This window comes from Entelurus aequoreus, linkage group LG21 (assembly GCF_033978785.1).
Source record: "Entelurus aequoreus isolate RoL-2023_Sb linkage group LG21, RoL_Eaeq_v1.1, whole genome shotgun sequence".
Taxonomy (NCBI): domain Eukaryota; kingdom Metazoa; phylum Chordata; class Actinopteri; order Syngnathiformes; family Syngnathidae; genus Entelurus; species Entelurus aequoreus.
This window is the reverse complement of record NC_084751.1, coordinates 17,965,102-17,987,450: the sequence shown is the minus strand read 5'-3', so window position 1 is coordinate 17,987,450 and position 22,349 is coordinate 17,965,102. Positions and strand designations below refer to the sequence as shown.

The following is a 22,349-nucleotide window of genomic DNA, read 5'->3' as shown; positions in this document are numbered from 1 at the left end:
GTCAGATTTTTTTTTCTCTGCAGGCACTGGCTCTGGCTCGACGACCTTTGAGGTGCGAGTCACAAATGCATCCATTTTGTGTAATTGTGGTCCACACATTAGCCTGCTACCCATCCGCGCGAAAGTTTGTTCCGCTTAGCCCCGCCCCCATTAGTTACTGTTGCTATGTCTGTCAAACTTTCGCTCCTACCTAGAAATTTAAAGCCTACAGGAAAAATAAGTAATTTACATGTATTTATATAGCGAAATACACAGACAGAATCACAAAGTGATTTACAGTGTGTATAGAAAATGAAAGCATAGTAAAAATCTAAGAATATAATTAAAAAAATAAAATAAAATTAAGAGAAATTTCCTCCCGTTCCTCGCCCCACCTGTCATGTCTCTATTCCCCACTAGTGGGGTGCGCCCCACACTTTGAGAAACGCTGTTATAATCAGACAGAATTCACAGTAGTGCTGATAAGTTTCACAGCTTCAAATTTGAATTGTGGAGGGAAAAAAAGTCCTCCTCTTTCCAATACCACATGGAAGTAATTGGTTTTTAGCTTCTCATTTGTCATGCTTCCATACTCGTTTTTATACCCTTTACAAGAAATACATTGGAGTTAACTCCGTAGCTCGCTAGCTTGTATGCACTAGTTTTCTGAGACTGTTATTTTATTAGAGCAGGCAGGATAGAGCAGCACTTTTATTGTGAAGAAAGGAACTGTGCTGTCGGTCTCTTTACACTTTTGACGGCCCAGGGCTTTACGCCTAGCTTTTTCACTAGTAGCATCGGTGCTATACTAAATGAAAAAAATTTGTGGCACAAAAAATTTTTTGTAGCACAGAAAAATAAATGGAACAATATGAAATGTCTTAAATATCTCAAATTCATTATTAACACTCAAATAACATACACATGGGCACTCATACATATAAAGACAATGCTGTCATAAGGCCTACAAAACTCAAATCCCGATATAGTGTGGCTCATAAACTAACCCATGAATGGAAATATCCGTTGACGTGACTAAATATCCACCATGCCTTGATTAAAAATTTTGGGGACTGATCGTATCCCAAATACACAAAAACGGGTACCAACACGTAACAAAAGTAGGTTTTGCATAGTTGGATCCCAACTAAGAAGTGTTATGAGATAATAAAAAAGCAAAAGACTTGAAATTAATATAATAAAAGTCAAATATATCTCCAATCTTCTTAAAAAAACATTTAGCTATGCTCAATTCTTCAGCTAACAAAGACACAAAAGAACAAAATGTGAAATAAAGTGAACTGGTTTAAGAGGAAATGTTTAAACGTCAGCAGCAACATGAAAATAATTGACCTATAGCAATGGTCTTTTTATAGGTAAACATTATTATAGGACATAAACACAAAGATTTTAGCCAGGAACATCAACCTGCCAACTGCTTCATGATTCTTCTAGCTTTGTTCTGAAAATTACTTTAAAAAAATAAGTAATTATAGTAATTGAATTACTAACAAAATTACTCTTTAATAAATTTAATGAATTGCTAGGTAAAATAATTAATGGGATACTTCAAACAACTTCAAATATCTGGCATAATGCAGTTAAGGTAAGTTTCAGTGTGTGTGTGTGTGTGCGCCTTTTAAAAGGCGGTGCCTGTTGCCAGTGACGTGTGACGTCAGCAAGTCCTATGCTCGGAATCTCACGCATTTTAGCTTGAGCTATTTGTGTTAGCTTAGCAGGCTAAGAGCAGCCGTTTGTTGGCTTTGATGGCAGCTCTTTTGAATCTTTCACTGGCTTGTGTTACCTCTGCTTAATAAAAAGATTGAATGTGCTTCCATGTCTGTATGTTCTTGTCAACAAACGGGGTATTGTTTAGATTACAAGTTTGTCACTTCAATTATTGATTTGTTGTTCAATATTTCTTCCGGCCCTCGTAGTTACTAGCACTCAATGCAGTTTGTGTGAAGTTTTAAAGTGCTGAAAAAAAACATAGTTTTTTTTATTGACCAGTTCCTCTAACGAAGACCTTGCTTTTTTCTGTTTTGGAAGACTTGGAGCTCACACACATTCCCCTTACAGCTACTGTCCCGCTCCCCTCTGTGCATGGTGCCGGAGGCAGGTACACAAACACAGCTGTTAGCGCGCACTGAGTGATCAGACACTTCCGCGTCAATCACTTTTCCATTTGGTTATGGTTTAAGTTTATATCAAACATGTTATACAGATAGGCCAAAATGTAACTCTAATTTGATCAAACTTGAATGGATTTAATTCAGGATCAAATGCTAATTAAAGGGTAAAATGTATGTCCAGCTTTTTTTTTAATACGCTCTTGACCTATTTTTAGTAGCATCTTGGACTAAAAGCTTGCACTGTACAGCTCTGCGGCCGGTATGGAGAGACAGTCTGTTGAGATAAAAAAGTCCTCTCTTACTTCTGCCGGTCATTTCTTTTTCTTTGTAGTGGATTGTCCGAAGCTTAAACAGGCAACAAATGTAGTTTAGTACAACAAATTTATTTACCCATTATCAGAAGTGCAGGTTGAATTAAGTTAGCCGTGCAGACAGACCACATGTTACTCCGGAGTAAACAAGACACACACAAGACAAAATCACTGTGGAGTTCCGGTCTTCTGCCATTTTTTATATGTCTCTTGTGCGTCATTGTTTTTTATCCAGTGCGTCAATGTCTTTTTGTTTTCCCTATCTGTTCCATAACAACTCAAATCCTTTAGACAGTCAACACATTCTGTAGACAGGTTGGCACGACTTAATATTCACTTTTGTCCCACTGGCACAGAATAAAAACAAATTAAATGAGCGTACATTCTTGACAGACATGCAATATAGGTCAAAGGTCAGAAATTCTACTACACTTCATACTAAGCTCTCACAGCCAGCATCATCTCACAAGATCGTCAGTTGCCGTGAATCTCAATCACATGACGAAAGTGAAGATTGATGATCGGTTATTTATGTCTTTTTTTTTTTAATGCCTCACGATCGACTGAGACACCCTCCGCGATCGACCGGTAGCTCGCGATCAACCTGATGGGCACCCCTGCTTTAAAGCATCACCTAGGACACGGTTGACTGAATAAAAGTCTCTTTCTAGTTCAGGGGATGTTCTCACCTCACAGCTTTACAACCATATCTTGCCTTGGGACTTCTTAAGACAATATTTCTATCTTTATGAAGTCGTGCATTCCTGATGTAGTTTTTCTGTCTTGTCCACAGCACGGTGCAGACCCCACTAAGAAGAACAGAGACGGGAACACGCCCCTGGACCTGGTGAAGGACGGAGACACGGACATCCAGGACCTGCTGAGAGGAGATGCGGCGTTGTTGGATGCAGCGAAGAAGGGCTGTCTTGCCAGAGTACAGAAGTTATGCAGCCCAGACAACATCAACTGTCGAGACACACAAGGACGGAACTCCACCCCACTGCACCTGGCAGGTAACAGACACTTGTATTGTTTGCTTTTCGAAGCCAACACCTTATCAGGTCTGTAAAACTCGTTTTAATGTCACCGCAGGGCCGCTTGTAACAGTGAATAATATATTAATATAAATGTACAAGGATTCACCTCATGATAGTAACACAATTGCCAATGCATTTAATTATTTTAGATATTTGTTTTGTACACTGTAAAAAAAAAAAGCTTTTGTGTAAAAAAAAAAAAAAAAAAGTCGCTAGATATTTACCGTAAAATTTACTGGGGTTTTTACAGCATACGAAACCCAAAACCAGTGAAGTTGGCATGTTGTGTAATTCGTAAATAAAAACAGAATACAATGATTTGCAAATCCTTTTCAACTTACGGTATATTCAATTGAATAGACTGCAAAGACGACAATTTTTTTTGCAAATAATCATTAACTTAGAATTTAATGGCAGCAACACATTTCCAAAAAGTTGGCACAGGGGCATTTTTACCACTGTGTTACATGACTTTTTCTTTTAACAACACTCAGTAAACGTTTGGGAAGTAAGGAGACCAATTTTTTAAGCATTTTAGGTGGAATTATTTCCCATTTTTGCTTAATGTACAGCTTAAGTTGTTCAACAGTCCAGGGTCTCCGTTGTGGTATTTTAGGCTTCACATTGCGCCATACATTTTCAACGGAAGACAGATCTGGACTACAGGCAGGCCAGTCTAGTACCCGCACTCTTTTACTATGAAGCCACGCTGTTGTAACACGTGTTAGACAATATTTCTATCTTTATGAAGTCATTGTCTTGCTGAAATAAGCAGGGGCGTACATGATGACGTTGCTTGGATGGCAACATATGTTGCTCCAAAACCTGTATGTACCTTTCAGCATTATTGGTGCCTTCACAGATGTGTAAGTTACCCATACCTGCATGGTAACTTACACATGATAATACAAATCATTGTATAATGTTTTTATTTACGATTTACACAACGTGCCAACTTTACTGGTTTTGGATTTTGTACAACTAAAAATGTACCAATGTATTTTACATTGAAATTCTGGCAAAGGTTTTTTTTACTGTACATGTAACCACACTTTCTTATGCTTAAACTCTCAAGACTGTGCTGCCAATTATTTATCCTAAAATCTATTCTAATTTTTATAGGGTACAATTTGATGGATAACTTCCTTTGAAATAATAAGTCAAGCAGATGTTTAAGTATTTATTTTTATTTAAAAAAAATCATTAAATGTTATGTAAACCATAGCATAGTGTTTTAAATGTAAAAAAATGAATCTGTGAAGGTCTCTCTATGCGGGTAGGGTTCTCCTGAGGCCAATGGATCTTCTCGAGCCCGGGTAGCAGGTTTGAACAAGTCATTTATTTGGATATACACCCATGTGTGCAGGACTTTTCAGTCTCCTGTGCTCGTGGTCGATTGTTCTTTCTGTCGTCAGGTGTGCGCGCTCTGCTCTCATCCGCCCTTTCCGCTCATGGCCACGGCCCCTGCTGATAAAGGCGACAGTTGATTAGATAATCAGCCTCAGCTGGGCACTGTACTCACCTGTCAGCTGGGCTTCGAAGCCGGGCCATACACACTCCATTCCCGCAGGAGGCGCGCCGACCACGCCCCCCTCCACAGAATCATATTATGATGCCTTTAAATGATCCCTGTTTTAGAGCTCAATGTGCTGTTGCAGCCGATAGTATGGCTGCCTACCTGTAGAGGGTGTCGCGTCCGAACGAGCCACAGTCATTATAACTCGCCCTCTTTCTGGTTCATTATGTAAGATACGACACGAAGCAAAAGGACAACGCCATGTTACTAAGGCATTGTTTCGAAAAGCAAATGATTTCACTCACAGCATAACAACCATAACATCTGTTTTTAAATCCTCTGGTTCAGGGCTTACCTGTGAATGATCACAGACAGTCATGATTGACAGCCATGAACGCCAATCATTCCAGCCGGGCCAAGCAAGTTTTTCATTTGTAATTGGGACAAACAGACGTTTGTTTGTTCCCTTAAACCACTATTGGTAGCTGTCGCTGGTTTGGTCATATTTTTAGGCTTAAAAATTTTAATTTACAGCCCAATGCACCGTTATTGTTTGGTAAGATTCTAGGCACAATTGGACAATTTTGGAGGTATCAAACTATAACCACAATAATAAACATTGCTAAACATTGCTGACCGTGTCAATCAAAACTAGCTGGATCTCCTTAGATTCTGCAGGTGTATCTAATGTTAAACTGAAGTGATAAGTGTGCTTTTGGTTTAGCAGAAGTGATCACACGCCCAAAGACGTATGCATAATCAGGATTTGTAATCTTCCAAGTCTACTTGAGAGGCACCACTCCACAATACCTCAGGGGCACAAACACTCAAAAATTCACATTTCATGCATGCTGGGCTGATAATATCAGCTGTGTCTACTCTGAATAAAATAACATGTTGAGCTGGAGGCATAATATACAACACTCTTCATTTAATTTATCTTGCACACTTATGACTCTGCTGTCTCCTTGAAGGGTACCTTGAAATCTGAAGGTTTTAAATTTTTTATCTGTATTGTTTCGCTCTTAAATTCTTATCAGAAGTCTCAAGGCCATAATTCTGGCTCACATGTATTTTTTGTGAAAATTTGTTTTTTTTTAAAATCCATGTTTTTTGTAATTATTATCATTATTATTATCCATTGCCGTTGTTAGGCCTATTTTAGGGGGGCTCAAGCCCCCCTAAAATGTTCGTAAGCCCCCCTAAATAATTTGGTGTTAAAAAAAAATATATATATATTCTTTTATTTTTGTTTTTTGTTTTAACAAATACATGCCGACATATTCATTATAAAGTGGCCCGAATATGAGTTTAAATAAATAATCATATAACCTGTCATTATTCACTCAGTTTCCCCTCACTTCACAGTGTAAGGTAGAGAGCCCCATTCCACGTGTTCATATAGAAAATGCCCACATCACTCAAAATCCAGTCCGCATTTTCTCTGCGACCTTGCTTGCGGTCTTTGGACTTGTTCATATAGAAAATGCCCACATCACTCAAAATCCAGTCCGCATTTTCTCTGCGACCTGGCTTGCGGTCCTGCAGGTGTACGAAGCACATTAGCACACAGCACTGCAGAACAAGAACCTTGTGTCTGTAATTGTAAATAATTTAGTTTTTAAGTTTTGTGTTTCTTGTAGAATCTATATAAAGTAATATACATTAGCCTATTGTTAAAATAATGAAAAAAAAACATAATTAAATATATTTGTTTTATTGTATTGTTACATTAATAGCTGTTGTATGATGGCTTGTTAAATATTTCATAGGATTTTCAGAGGGAGGAAAAACCAAGACATTTAATATAAAATGTAAAATGAATAAATACATAGAAAGAAAAAAAAAAGTAAAATGAATAAATACATAAAAAGAAAAAAAAAAATTGGTTAAAAGCCATCGTCCCGGGGAGCATTTAATTTCGTCCCGTGCATTTTTTTTACCGTCCCCCGGGACGACGGGACTACGTTAATCTCAAGCCCTGGAAGTTACATTTTATTGCTTGCATTATTTGTTTCAGCATTGCACTTTGAAGATGATCCCTCAGCTCTTTGACAGCTTTGGCTCTTTTTCAGATCAGCAGACGGACTCTTAAGTCTTTCTTATTTACAGTATATATATATAAACGTTTCTCATTTCTATTCAGACTTCCATATATATTACATTTCCTTAACGGCTTGCCATAATATATATATATAAATATATTATATACAAGCCAAATTATCCCGATCCAGATATTACTTTAATTCAAGTAATTAAGTAATATTTCCAGGGCTTGAATTTACAACCATTTTAGTCACATATGTGCCCAAAATGTAATCTGTGCAACTTCAAAATATATGGGAACAAACAATTATTGTATTGTGAGCTAAAGTCGTGGCATCAGCCTTTATGTTGTGAATGAATAACATAGAGGCTAATGCCATGACTTTCATCGTGTTTCAGTGTATCTTGAAGGATCATGCAAGTAATTGTTTCTTGTTGATGCTGTAAACAAAATGTCACTGTGGAAACCCATGTTTGTTGTTGTACTGAACACAGATTGAAAATAAACCCACTAAAATAATAATAATAACAATGATTAATTTTTAAGTCTTTGTTAGCCGTTTGTGAAGTTTTGTGCTTGTGCGCTACGTTCGCTCGCATCCTGTGCATCTCCTGGGGGCTAAGCCCCCCCCTGTCCTTAAAAGCTAGTGACGCCCCTGTTATTATCAGTGGTTTAATATGAATATAAGAAGTCATTCATTAAAAAATAATCCATCAAAATAATCAATGAACATTAACCCTGATTGCACTACAATTTGAATGCCTAGTTGTACGCAAATTGCACATTCATGTGAACTCATAATCAATCCACTGACTATTGAAAAATCTGATCATTTTATTCATCTCATTGTCCAAGTCAAACCTACTTAACTATTCATTCACGAGAACTTGATTGAGTATTTAATTTGTTACAAATTAAGCGCAGGAACTGAAAAAACCAACATGTAAGACATTTTTATGAAATAAAAAAGGGATAGGTTTTGATTTATTTTGAACATGCATACAGTTACAATATGGTACATCACGTATTTCCAAATTTTCATTACAATGTTTCTGAAAAGTAGAAAGAAGCTGATCTTATCTAAATAAGATCAGCTTCTTTCTACTTTTCAGACACATTGTAATGAAAATTTGGAAATACGTGATGTACCATATTGTAACTGTATGCATGTTCAAAATAAATCAAAACCATAACTTAAAGAGGACCTATTATGCAAAACCAACTTTTCTTACCTATTGGTACCGGTTTTTGTGTATTTGGAAAATTTGAAATTAAACGATGGAGGTATGGCGGTGATATTTATAAAACAATTGTGCCTTTTACTTCCTCCAAAAGAGCCATTTAGAATTTGGCCAATTTGTGACGTTTTTCTCAATTGGGATGTCAGCTGGTATCTCCATTTATGATAAAAATGTATCTAAAGTGCTTTGCGGAGGTCCACTATTGTAGTCCGTGCTGTAGTCAATAAGCTCCTTCATTTTCTCTACCCTCTTGTTATCCTCTCAGACTGGCTCGTACATGCACATGCATCTTCCGTTGCTGCCATTTCTAATACAAAGTAGCATATTGGGGCAGCACGGTGGCAGAGGGGTTAGTGCGTCTGCCTCACAATACGAAGGTCCTGAGTAGTCCTGGGTTCAATCCCGGGCTCGGGATCTTTCTGTGTGGAGTTTGCATGTCCTCCCCGTGACTGCGTGGGTTCCCTCCGGGTACTCTGGCTTCCTCCCACCTCCAAAGACATGCACCTGGGGATAGGTTGATTGGCAACACTAAATTGGCCCTAATGTGTGAATGTGAGTGGGAATGTTGTCTGTCTATCTGTGTTGGCCCTGCGATGAGGTGGCGACTTGTCCAGGGTGTACCCCGCCTTCCGCCCGATTGTAGCTGAGATAGGCTCCAGCGCCCCCCGCGACCCCAAAGGAAATAAGTGGTAGAAAATGGATGGATGGAGTAGCATATTGTTTGAACTCATATCTGTCAGTAGATTCGATATGGAAGCACTAAAAACTACAACTTGGATGGCGGGAAGAGGACACAGTCGAAGTTGAGGCACGTAAATAAGACCACTCACAAAACGGGGCATCCTGAAGAGACGGTCAAAAAGCATCTTGAAAACGGTTTCTAAAATATACAGTAATCTATGCGAAAGTTTGACCAAAGCACCACCATTACATGTTATGTAGACCACCAAAAATGTTTTGAATGTAAAAATAATATAACCCATTTGAGTGTGTGTAGAGTATGTGAATATGTCAGGGGGTGACTATGAATTGTGTGAAGGACTACGGATAAAAGTTATCTGAATGCTAAATTTGGTGCGCCTATAAATTCTATATTAATAACATGATATTGATATGATAATTAAATCAATGAAAAATGTAAGCAGTGTCAAGCATTAAAAGTGTGAAAAACCCCTGTGAAAAGTTTTGAGGGGAAAAGTACAAGCCTCGGGACTGAAACAAATCTGGAATAAAAAATTACTGAATATTCATCATCTCCATTGTTAAACCACATTCCACCCAAATAAATAATTAAGTATATATTGCAATACAAATGGAGCACAGTATTATAATACATATTTAAACTATTATTGTCTGTTTTACAGACTGGATTCAATTCTTCGCATTTCAATTATTTACTTGACACTCTCTTTCTCTCACGGCGCTTTTTAGCCGGCTACAACAACCTGGAGGTAGCCGAGTATCTGTTGGAACACGGAGCCGACGTGAACGCGCAGGACAAAGGGGGTCTTATACCTTTGCACAATGCTGCTTCATACGGGGTAAGACATAGAACAACAAATGTTTTGTGTGCACACAAAGATACTCGCTATTGATTAAAAAAACAGAAAAGAAAGTGTAAAAAAAATAAATAAATAAAATAGTTTTCTTCTTGGAGTGCACTCAATAGTATTGGCTTTCTGAAAGAGTCATGAAACACATGTTGAATGAGCAGTCGGAGAGCTCCATGTTCCAGATGAGACACACAAACACTCCATATAGCTTCTCCGACGGCTTCTCAGAGTGAGGCTTGTATTGTGTAGTTGACGCCGAGATGAACAAGTAGAGTGAGAGCAACAAGGGATGAGAACAACAAAAGAAAGGAAAGCGAGGCAGGGAAAGGAAGATGAGGTTAAAGGCCTACTGAAATGAATTTTTTTTATTTAAACGGGGATAGCAGATCTATTCTATGTGTCATACTTGATCATTTCGCGATATTGCCATATTTTTGCTGAAAGGATTTAGTATAGAACAACGACGATAAAGATTGCAACTTTTGGTATCTGATAAAAAAAAGGCTTGCACCTACCGGAAGTAGCGTGACGTAGTCAGTTGAACATATACGCAAAGTTCCCTATTGTTTACAATGATGGCCGCATGAAGTGAGAGAGATTCGGACCGAGAAAGCGACAATTTCCCCATTAATTTGAGCGAGGATGAAAGATTTGTGGATGAGTAAAGTGCAAGTGAAGGACTAGTGGGGAGTTGAAGCTATTCAGATAGGGAAGATGCTGTGAGAGCCGGGGGTGACCTGATATTCAGCTGGGAATGACTACAACAGTAAATAAACACAAGACATATATATACTCTATTAGCCACAACACAACCAGGCTTATATTTAATATGCCACAAATTAATCCTGCATAAAAACACCTGCGTGTTTGTTATGCTAGCTCCTAGCTCCTCTGCTAGCTCCTAGCTCCATAGAACACGCCAATACAATTCAAACACCTGATCAACACACACAATCACTCAGCCCAAAAGACCGTTTACCTAACCCAAGGTTCATAAAGCTTATATATTTTTAAAAAGTTACGTACGTGACGCGCACATACGGTCAAGTTATCGAATGTTTAGCAGCCAAGGCTGCATACTCACGGTACCTGATATTCAGCTGGGAATGACTACAACAGTAAATAAACACAAGACATATATATACTCTATTAGCCACAACACAACCAGGCTTATATTTAATATGCCACAAATTAATCCTGCATAATAACACCTGCGTGTTTGTTATGCTAGCTCCTAGCTCCTCTGCTAGCTCCTAGCTCCATAGAACACGCCAATACAATTCAAACACCCGATCAACACACACAATCACTCAGCCCAAAAGACCGTTCACCTAACCCAAGGTTCATAAAGCTTATATATTTTTAAAAAGTTACGTACGTGACGCGCACTTACGGTACGGTACGTGTTATGCTAGCTCCTAGCTCCTCTGCTAGCTCCTAGCTCCATAGAACACGCCAATACAATTCAAACACATGATCAACACACACAATCACTCAGCCCAAAAGACCGTTCACCTAACCCAAGGTTCATAAAGCTTATATATTTTAAAAAAGTTACGTACATACGCAAAAAAAAGCCAAAGCTGCATACTCACAGTAGCACGTCTGCGTCTTTGTCATCCAAATCAAAGTAATCCTGGTAAGAGTCTGTGTTGTCCCAGTTCTCTACAGGCGTCTGTGTATCCAAATCAAAAGTCCTCCTGGTTAGAGTCTCTGTTATCCGAGTTCTTCCATCTTGACTGCATCTTTCGGGAATGTAAACAAAGAAGCGCCGGCTGTGTACTGTTGTGGCTGACTACGTTCGAAAAATACGTCCATTTCGCACCGACAACTTTCTTCTTTGCTTGCTTGGCTTCCTTCTCCATAATGCAATGAACATGATTGAAACAGATTCACGAACACAGATGTCCAGAATACTGTGGAATTATGAAATGAAAACAGAGCGTTTTCGTATCGGCTTCAATGTGGAAGGCATACCCGTGTTCGTCGGGCTACGTCACGCGCATACGTCATCCTCAGAGGCGTTTCGAACCGGAAGTTTAGCGGCAAATTTAAAATGTCACTTTATAAGTTAACCCGGCCGTATTGGCATGTGTTATAATGTTAAGATTTCATCATTGATATATAAACTATCAGACTGCGTGGTCGGTAGTAGTGGGTTTCAGTAGGCCTTTAATAATTCACATGACTCTGCAGTGCAACTTTAGGTTGGATATATTAGCAATACACACGCTCATCTCACCAAATTGTCTCCTTCCTCTTCTGTTTTATTTCGTGTACTTATAACTGTTTGCACTTCTGTCAACCATCCCTGTGCAGCATGTTGACATAGCCGCCTTGCTCATCAAGTACAAGACCTGCGTCAACGCCACGGACAAATGGGCGTTTACTCCCCTCCATGAGGCTGCGCAAAAGGGACGCACTCAGCTCTGTGCTCTTCTTCTGTCTCACGGAGCAGATCCCACCATGAAGAACCAAGAAGGGCAGACACCGCTGGATTTGGCAACAGTATAAAACTCTTTTTTTTAAGCCTAGTTTACACAAAGATACACAGTTTTGGAAAGATAATCAATCCATATTATGGCAGTTTTTGACACTCTTTAAATTATGATACCGACTAGATACTGCAGGCTGTTGTTTAGTCCAAGTGATCATCACTTCCAAAAAGCTATGGAAGGTGCCAGGAGAAGAATGCATTAACAACTGTTCACAGTCACATTCACATTGTACAGCCTACATTTAACTTAGCATGCATGTTTTGCTGACTGCGGGAAGAAAACCAGAATTGTATGTCAATGTTGCAGGCTGATGACATCCGAGCGTTGCTAATAGACACCATGCCACCCGAAGCCCTGCCCTGCTGTCTGAAACCACAGGCCACTGTGGTGAGTGCCAGACAAAGAACGCTACAGTGGAACCTCGATTTACGAACTTAATTGTTCTTGAACAGGGTTCATACATAGAACATTTTGTATATTGAAGCATTTTTTTCCATAGGAAACAATGCAAAAATGAAAATAGGTTTCCAGCCTCGAAAAATACCATACTGTATATCAAACAAACATAACAAGGGAGTGATGGATCAACTTTTTTTATAATAAGAAAGCCAAAAAAACACAACAGCTGAACGCTCCCTTTTCCTATGAGTCTGTCACATGCACACACACGCTGTAACTAGACCTGTTTTGCACACAGTTTGAAATCACAGAACTCCTTAACTTTAACAGCCGGGTCAGTCAAATGATTAGAAATAAACAATGAAAAAGCAATTTAATTAATTGGTTAAATTTCTTGATGTTGAACGGAATGGAGTGGGAGGGGATAGACAGTGTCAACAACGCTGTGAATTAATTCCTGAATGTTTAAGGGACAAGTGGTATAAAATGGATGGATTGATGTTTCCCACCACACATCGCTTGTCCATTGCTTATTTGAATTCATATTGAGCTAGCAAAACTAGAACAAATTTGTAAAAAGGCTAATAAACACCTAAAAATTACATAAAACAGCAATTAGCACAGGTGCTAACAACAGCACTGCTTTGCTGACAGAGATCGATAAGCCCGCCCACAAGTATTGTGCTGCTTTTTTCGTGTAGTGTTGTTGTGTTTGCTCGTTTTTCTTTTGTTATCTTTTAACCTGCCTATTGTACAGCACTTTGGCTATCCCTGTGGTAAATTTTAAATGTGCTTTATAAATAAAGTTGATTTGATTTGATTTTGCAGGAAGGCACACAATGGATGGATGAAACATTCATACACGGAGACATGGTTTATACTGCAAAATAGAATTCATAGTTCTATTCAGTCTGTGGTTAGTAAATCAAAATTTTCGTATAATGAGGGGTTAGTAAATCAAGGTTCCACTATATTGATTTTTACTTACAATATGGCCCTTTTTATCTAGGGTAAAAGGTGCAGTCAGTTGGTACATTTTCAACATCAACACTCTGCCTACCTGTCATATTTTTTGCAATGTAACAATTTTTAACTTCAATTTTGGTAATCAATGCATGACACAGATATTTTTTTCTGTAATTTCTGCTCTTTATTTTTATCTAATGTTCAGACTTAAAAATAGTCAAGTCAAAAACCCACATGATGAGCAAGTACTTGGCAACAGAGAGAAGGAAAAACTCACTCTAGATAATGATAATAATGGTTAAATAGAGGAAAACAACAACCTGCTGTCAGCTGCAACACTTGTTATCTGCAGCATGTTCGCACTGAAATGGTGTGTGTCAAGAAGTGAAACTGTTTGAATTATTTGAAAGCGGTGCTGCCTGGAGTTACAATGTGAAGGAAGTGAAGTGTAAAAAGAGGGCAACTGTGAGTTCAAGAAGCTGAACTAAATTGAGGTTGAAAAGAGTTCCAGACAGAGTAAATTACCACTTTTTCTTTTTTTGTTCCTAAAGCCAAATCCCGTCATTTACACTTGCAGGTGAGTGCCAGTGTGGTGACGGCTGGTGCCACAGGGGGCATGGTCATCTCTCCCTCGTCGTCACCGTCATCCTGCTTGTCAGCCGCCAGCAGCATTGACAACCTGACTATGCCCCTTGGCGGCATAACGGTAGGCGGTGCCACTGGGACGGCAGATGGAGCATCTAGCTCCAACAGGAAGGAAGGAGATAGTAAGTACATGAAATATACATTAAAAACCACACACACAGATTGAACATATTCCTGTAAAATTCTGTGTCTCCATCTTTTCTCCAGCTCTATTTGACATGACTATCAACCAATTCCTAAAGAGTTTGGGACTGGAACACCTTAGAGACATCTTCCAGAGGGAACAGGTATGCGAGTGAGTGGGAAAGCATCAAGTGCAGATAAGAAAAACATGAAGATGGAAAGAGGGGAAGCAGACAGACAGAGGCAGAAAGAGCAATTGAAAGTGACAGTGGATGAAGTCCAAGCACTGAAGTCGAGAGTGGATGCAAAATGCAGCCTGAGTGTTTCTTCTAATTCCCCTGAAGGGAAACAAGTCTTCATTGATATTCTGGGTGGTGAGATGGAGGCGAGCGTCGGCTGTGTGTGGAAAGAAAAGGATATCTCACTATAACATAAACAGCCGCTCTCGTCTGGAAACATTTAGTTCACATTCACTCAGTTTCACATTATTTCAAAGGTCTTTCCACCAAATTAGAGCCATTTGCTTATTAACATTTTCCTCAAACTACATTTCTGTCTTTTTCTAACCGTAAATCTGATAAGACACATTTAACGCCTCAAAATGTGTATGGACACAAAAATGGCTTGTTTTACAGTAGTAACAGGATTAAAAGTAACAAGAGTGAGTCAAATGAACAGGAATACAGGAAACACAGCATTTATGCTTATAGAATGTTGACACTAGGCACATTACAATTATTCAACAGAAATGTTACTTAAAAAACATATAACATTGAAAAAAACATTTGGGTAACAGGAATGTGCTAAAATAAAACCCTCCTGGTCATAGTTGAAATATTAAAAATAGTTGGCCTGCAAATAATCTCATTTATTAATTTGCACACAAAAAAAACTATTAATGTACAATGTAAATCAAAAACGCATGTGCGGGAAAAGGGGAACAGTCTTTTGGAAAAAAATGCAAATAGCACTTATTTGGTGGAATGGTTCTTAAAACCACCATCATTTGCTTGCTTTCCAATTTAATTGGACTACAAACTTGGAACATACCTATCAATCAATGAAATAGTCTATCAGACGGTGGGCTAGACCCTATAATTGACCTTAAATGTTATTGTTATGAAGACCTTGGAAGCATTCCTTCCAACATTGTGAGCACAATTTGGGGAAAACCCACATTGGTTTTAGCATGACAGTGCCTCTGCGCATACAGAAAGTACAGAAAGTATTCAGACCGCTTTAAAATTTTCACTCTTTGTTTCCATCCATCCATCCATTTTCTACTGCTGTCCCTTTCGGGGTCGCGGGACTCTTTGTTTCATTGCAGCCATTTGCTGAGATTTTCTGAAAAGTTCATTTTATTTCTCCTTAATGTACACTCAGCACCCCATCTTGACAGAAAAAACAGAAATGTAAATATGTTTGCAAAAATTTTTTTTTTTTTAAAAACCCTCAAAAATCACATGTACTGTACATAAGTATTCAGACCCTTTGCTCAATACTTTGTTGATGCACCTTTGGCAGCAATTACAGCCTCAAGTCTTTTTGAATACAATGCCACAAGCTTGGCACACCTATTTTTGGGAAGCTTCTCCAATTCCCATTTACCCATTCCTTTACGCAACACTTCTCAAGCTCCTTCAGATTGGATCGGAAGTGTTGGTTTCATCCAGGAACATCACGCTTACGTATTTAATCCATTTACGGTTGGTCAGACTTGCACTTGAACTGCTTGTGCAAAATTCAGGAAGCTGTATTAGACTCCAGTCAAAGTGTGTCCTATTGAACAGTCAGTAAGTACCAACAAAGTTCCTTAAATTTATACATGAAACTCTACTAAGTATGTTCTTCTATAACACTTATTTCATATACAATAGCACTGAGGCACATGCGTAACAACTTCTGGGTATGTACTCAAACGTTTCACTTAATTCAGAAGGTTGCTGCTGCTTTATCGTTTGCTTTAAGGTCAATATTTCGTGTCAGTGTGTGCTGTGTCTTGTGTGTGTCAGGACTGTCAGAGAGATCAGACCAACTTCTGAGACACTGCTACAATAATTTGACAATGCATGCAAAACCTATTGTTTTTCTTGCCTCGTCTCCATTAATTTATCGATCCAAACAGCAAAGACAGCAGCCCAGATGAGAGTAGACTCAGATCAGCATTTCAATAGGAGAGTTCACTCACCTCCCGTCCGCTTCACCTCTATCGCTTTGATCAGTTGCTCAATGACCGCCGTGCATTTATTAACCTTACCTGTAAGGCCACACTAGACTGGCTCTCATGAATATTATTCAGACCAATCGTGTCTGCTGTATTATTATCAACTACTTGCTTTAGAATACTTATTGCTATGGTGTTACCTATTGTTGTTTTAAATGGAAGAAATACATCTAATTTCATCATTGAATTCACATTTTTTTCTATTTGGTCTTTAGACCTTTTATGAGTGCTTTTTTCTTAACTTTCTGGTGACCTTACACCAGGAGTCACCAACGCGGTGCCCGCGGGCACCAGGTCGCCCGTAAGGACCAGATGAGTCGCCCGCTGGCCTGTTCTAAAAATAGCTCAAATAGTAGCACTTACCAGTGAGCTGCCTCTATTTTTTAAATTGTATTTATTTACTAGTGTGACAGCCCTAACTGTCGTGCGGGTTCTCAGGACCATCCAGGGAAGACGGTTTAGACTTCTTTATTATTTCAATCACAGAGTCTTTTGCGTGCTTTTCAGCAGCTGCCTTTTTTCTCACGTGAGCACATAATGGTTTCCTCCCGTCCGCCGTCTGCTTTTCAGCAGCACGTCGCCGTCGTTTGCGTGGCAGCAGAGGATGGTTTCCTCCCGTCCGCCGTCTTTCTCCGTCTCCTCCCTTGATGTTCACGTCTCTCACCCTTTTATACGGTCCGAGAGGGTGATTGCACTGTCCACAGCTGCGCGGTCCACGCACGCACCTTATGCTGATTGCCGCTCGCTCGTCCACGCCTCCTCGCCACCATCTTGGAGCGGGCGCCGTCGGTCCGCCGGCCCCGCCTCCCCACAACTAGCAAGCTGGTCTCGCTTTGCTCAAAATTTTTAATTCTAAGAGAGACAAAACTCAAATAGAAGTTGAAAATCCAAAAAAATATTTTAAAGACTTGGTCTTCACTTGTTTAAAGGCCTACTGAAATGAATTTTTTTTATTTAAACGGGGATAGCAGATCTATTCTATGTGTCATACTTGATCATTTCGCGATATTGCCATATTTTTGCTGAAAGGATTTAGTATAGAACGACGACGATAAAGATTGCAACTTTTGGTATCTGATAAAAAAAAGGCTTGCCCCTACCGGAAGTAGCGTGACGTAGTCAGTTGAACATATACGCAAAGTTCCCTATTGTTTACAATGATGGCCGCATGAAGTGAGAGAGATTCGGACCGAGAAAGCGACAATTTCCCCATTAATTTGAGCGAGGATGAAAGATTTGTGGATGAGTAAAGTGCAAGTGAAGGACTAGTGGGGAGTTGAAGCTATTCAGATAGGGAAGATGCTGTGAGAGCCGGGGGTGACCTGATATTCAGCTGGGAATGACTACAACAGTAAATAAACACAATACATATGTACTCTATTAGCCACAACACAACCAGGCTTATATTTAATATGCCACAAATTAATCCTGCATAAAAACACCTGTGTGTTTGTTATGCTAGCTCCTAGCTCCTCTGCTAGCTCCTAGCTCCATAGAACACGCCAATACAATTCAAACACCTGATCAACACACACAATCACTCAGCCCAAAAGACCGTTTACCTAACCCAAGGTTCATAAAGCTTATATATTTTAAAAAAGTTACGTACGTGATGTTCAACTGACTATGTCACGCTACTTCCGGTAGGTGCAAGCCTTTTTTTTATCAGATACCAAAAGTTGCAATCTTTATCGTCGTTGTTCTATACTAAATCCTTTCAGCAAAAATATGGCAATATCGCGAAATGATCAAGTATGACACATAGAATAGATCTGCTATCCCCGTTTAAATAAAAAAAATTCATTTCAGTAGGCCTTTAATATGCCACAAATTAATCCTGCATAAAAACACCTGCGTGTTTGTTATGCTAGCTCCTAGCTCCTCTGCTAGCTCCTAGCTCCATAGAACACGCCAATACAATTCAAACACCTGATCAACACACACAATCACTCAGCCCAAAAGACCGTTCACCTAACCCAAGGTTCATAAAGCTTATATATTTTTAAAAAGTTACGTACGTGACGCGCACATACGGTCAAGCTATCAAATGTTTAGCAGCCAAGGCTGCATACTCACGGTACCTGATATTCAGCTGGGAATGACTACAACAGTAAATAAACACAAGACATATATATACTCTATTAGCCACAACACAACCAGGCTTATATTTAATATGCCACAAATTAATCCTGCATAAAAACACCTGCGTGTTTGTTATGCTAGCTCCTAGCTCCTATGCTAGCTCCTAGCTCCATAGAACACGCCAATACAATTCAAACACCTGATCAACACACACAATCACTCAGCCCAAAAGACCGTTCACCTAACCCAAGGTTCATAAAGCTTATATATTTTTAAAAAGTTACGTACGTGACGCGCACGTACGGTCAAGCTATCAAATGTTTAGCAGCCAAGGCTGCATACTCACGGTACCTGGTATTCAGCTGGGAATGACTAAAACAGTAAATAAACACAAGACATATATTTACTCTATTAGCCACAACACAACCAGGCTTATATTTAATATGACACAAATTAATCCTGCATAAAAACACCTAAGTCTTTGTTATGCTAACTCCTAGCTCCTATGCTAGCTCCTAGCTCCATAGAACACGCCAATACAATTCAAACACCTGATCAACACACACAATCACTCAGCCCAAAAGACCGTTCACCTAACCCAAGGTTCATAAAGCTTATATATTTTTAAAAAGTTACGTACATACGCAAAAAAAAGTTGCGCACATACGGTCAAGCGATCAAATGTTTAGAAGCCAAAGCTGCATACTCACAGTAGCACGTCTGCGTCTCTGTCATCCAAATCAAAGTAATCCTGGTAAGAGTCTGTGTTGTCCCAGTTCTCTACAGGCGTCTGTGTATCGAAGTCAAAAGTCCTCCTGGTTAGAGTCTCTGTTATCCGAGTTCTTCCATCTTGACTGCATCTTTCGGGAATGTAAACAAAGAAGCGCCGGCTGTGTACTGTTGTTGCTGACTACGTTCGAAAAATACGTCCATTTCGCACCGACAACTTTCTTCTTTGCTTGCTCAGCTTCCTTCTCCATAATGCAATGAACATGATTGCAACAGATTCACGAACACAGATGTCCAGAATACTGTGGAATTATGAAATGAAAACAGAGCTTTTTCGTATTGGCTTCAATGTGGAAGGCATACCCGTGTTCCCCGGGCTACGTCACGCGCATACGTCATCCGCAGAGGCGTTTCGAACCGGAAGTTTAGCGGCAAATTTAAAATGTCACTTTATAAGTTAACCCGGCCGTATTGGCATGTGTTATAATGTTAAGATTTCATCATTGATATATAAACTATCAGACTGCGTGGTCGGTAGTAGTGGGTTTCAGTAGGCCTTTAAATAAATTCATTTATTTTTTACTTTGCTTTTTATAACTTTCAGAAAGACAATTTTAGAGAAAAAATACAACCTTAAAATGATTTTAGGATTTTTAAACACATATACCTTTTTACCTTTTTTTTACCTAGGAAAAAATACTAATGATGTTCCATAAATTATTTTTGTATTATTTTTGTATTTTACATGAGTTATTATTTGTGGTGCAAAGTAATTCATGATTTGTTAAAAAAATGTAAGTTAAAATGGGATATTGTGATTTCACAAGACTGTCTTAGAAGTGATCATTTGAAAATGTTCAATTTGAAAAATGTGCACTTAGGAGAAAATATAAAAATAAAGTGTTGCATATAGATATTTATCTGTTTCTATATATATTTAATGTGAGAAATCATTAAGATGATCAGTGTTTCCACAAAGATAAATATCAATAATTGTTAATAATAACATAGAGTTAAAGGTAAATTGAGAAAATTGGCTATTTCTGGCAATTTATTTAAGTGTGTATCAAACTGGTAGCCCTTCGCATTAATCAGTACCCAAGAAGTAGCTCTTGGTTTCAAAAAGGTTGGTGACCCCTGCCTTACACATAATGCTCCCGGAAAACTGCCGCATCAGGCTAATAACATAGCAAATATTCACCTGTGTCTTTTACACAGAACCCAGTGGAATATCGCTGTGTGCACGTTCATTCAGAGACTCAACAACTGTTATTATGTATAAAATATTATAACCTTAGCAACAATTGCTTTTGGGGGAAGTGAATCTCTGGTGTTCATTGCATTGCGTAATACCCATCAACACAGGCGACGTCCCTCTTTTGTTACAGCTTTGATACCTCTGTTATAAGCGGCAGCGAAAAAAGCTTTTACAGGAAGTGTGAAAGTGGTTATAGATTTGGGATTAGAGACAGTCAATCAGGAAACTAGAAAGATAAGGAACTCACTCCACAGTTCTGTGGACAAAAATATTGTATTCAGCTCTATAAACAAGATTACTGGCATTTTATTTATGGCAATGTCAAATATACTTGAAGTACTCAATGGCTGCAGAATATTTATTTTAATTCAGTTCGTATTATCAATTTTTGGGGTAAATGACACCTCAGTGATTGTGTGGCACACTCACTGGCTGTATTGACACTGCAGTGACAGTGCTACTGTTTCATAATACCTTCTAAAAGTACTTTCATACACTTTCTTTTCAGAATGCATTTGACAATCCACATGTCATGACAGTACATTATGGTCATCTACAGCCATGCATCTAAAGCAAACCTGGGAAAAATACGGTGCGTTAACGTTAAGATTTTCATTCCGACCCGCCGAATGTCTCCAGATTATGTACAGTGCCGTTTTCAAATTACCATAAATCTTGAACTATAGAAAATATTCCAATGGTTGAACTTTGCGCTTTTGAGTGATATCAGTAATCATAGAGACTACGTCACAGCAGCTCCAGGCCAGGGCTCGAAGCAGAGTGGGCGGGGTTTGTTTACAGAGCAGCCAGCCCGAAACACGGGTGTAAGAAATAGACACGGAAGCAGATTTTTTCAACAAAGTTCGCTGAAGTGTTGTGTTGCTTGATTGTAAAAGATGTCGATTGAGGAGGTGGTCTTAGAAGTCAAAGATGAGCGACGTTCATATATTTTTTTAATATTCAGTTTTTTATCATTCATAGTTAATACTGTAAATCCCAAATTTTTAAAAAAACATTTTGTTTTTGTATTAGTATGCCTGACAAAAGTGACCAAAACGACACAGGACTGTAATTACTGCCAAAACTCCACAGTCTCAAAAATGTTTCACAAACTCAAAATTGTTTCAAAAAATAAAAAACGTTTCACAAACTCAAAATTGTTCACAAACTAAAAAAAAATAGTTTAACAAACTCAAAAATTTTTCACAAACTCAAAAACATTTCACAAACTCAAAAAATGTTTTACAAACTAAAAAAAATGTTTCACAAGCACACTAAAGGATTCGCAAGTAGAAAAACAATTTTCTTCAAATTAAATCTTTTGTCACGGTTTTTCCACTTTTTGTTCCACACGCGGGAACCGTAGTTTGCACTGTTCAACGACAGGTGGGACTGCCGAGTCACTTTTAAGGCCGACAGAGCTACTGATTTATAACACTGCCGTCAACGGTTAATAACATAAGAAGACGACGAAGTAGAAGCATCAACGTGTGGAGAGAAATGGCGGACAGAAGAGAGGGAAAACGAGTTCAAGCCGTAAGTGAACACATTAATTCTATTATTCCATCGTTGTAAATCATGCAATATAAGGTGGGAATTTAAACACTCT

General features: G+C 38.8%; 1 protein-coding gene across 6 annotated transcripts in view; it reads left to right on the top strand.

Moving 5' to 3' along the window:
* Positions 1-22,349, top strand: part of LOC133638459 (poly [ADP-ribose] polymerase tankyrase-1) — a 312,114-nt gene that overhangs the window by 273,191 nt on the left and 16,574 nt on the right. For all 6 annotated transcript variants that reach the window (XM_062031088.1, XM_062031089.1, XM_062031094.1 and 3 more), the window contains 6 exons: positions 3,216-3,435; positions 9,695-9,804; positions 12,136-12,324; positions 12,621-12,701; positions 14,257-14,446; positions 14,532-14,611. In XM_062031088.1, the coding sequence (XP_061887072.1) occupies positions 3,216-3,435; positions 9,695-9,804; positions 12,136-12,324; positions 12,621-12,701; positions 14,257-14,446; positions 14,532-14,611 (870 nt within the window). The remainder of the gene's footprint in view (positions 1-3,215; positions 3,436-9,694; positions 9,805-12,135; positions 12,325-12,620; positions 12,702-14,256; positions 14,447-14,531; positions 14,612-22,349) is intronic.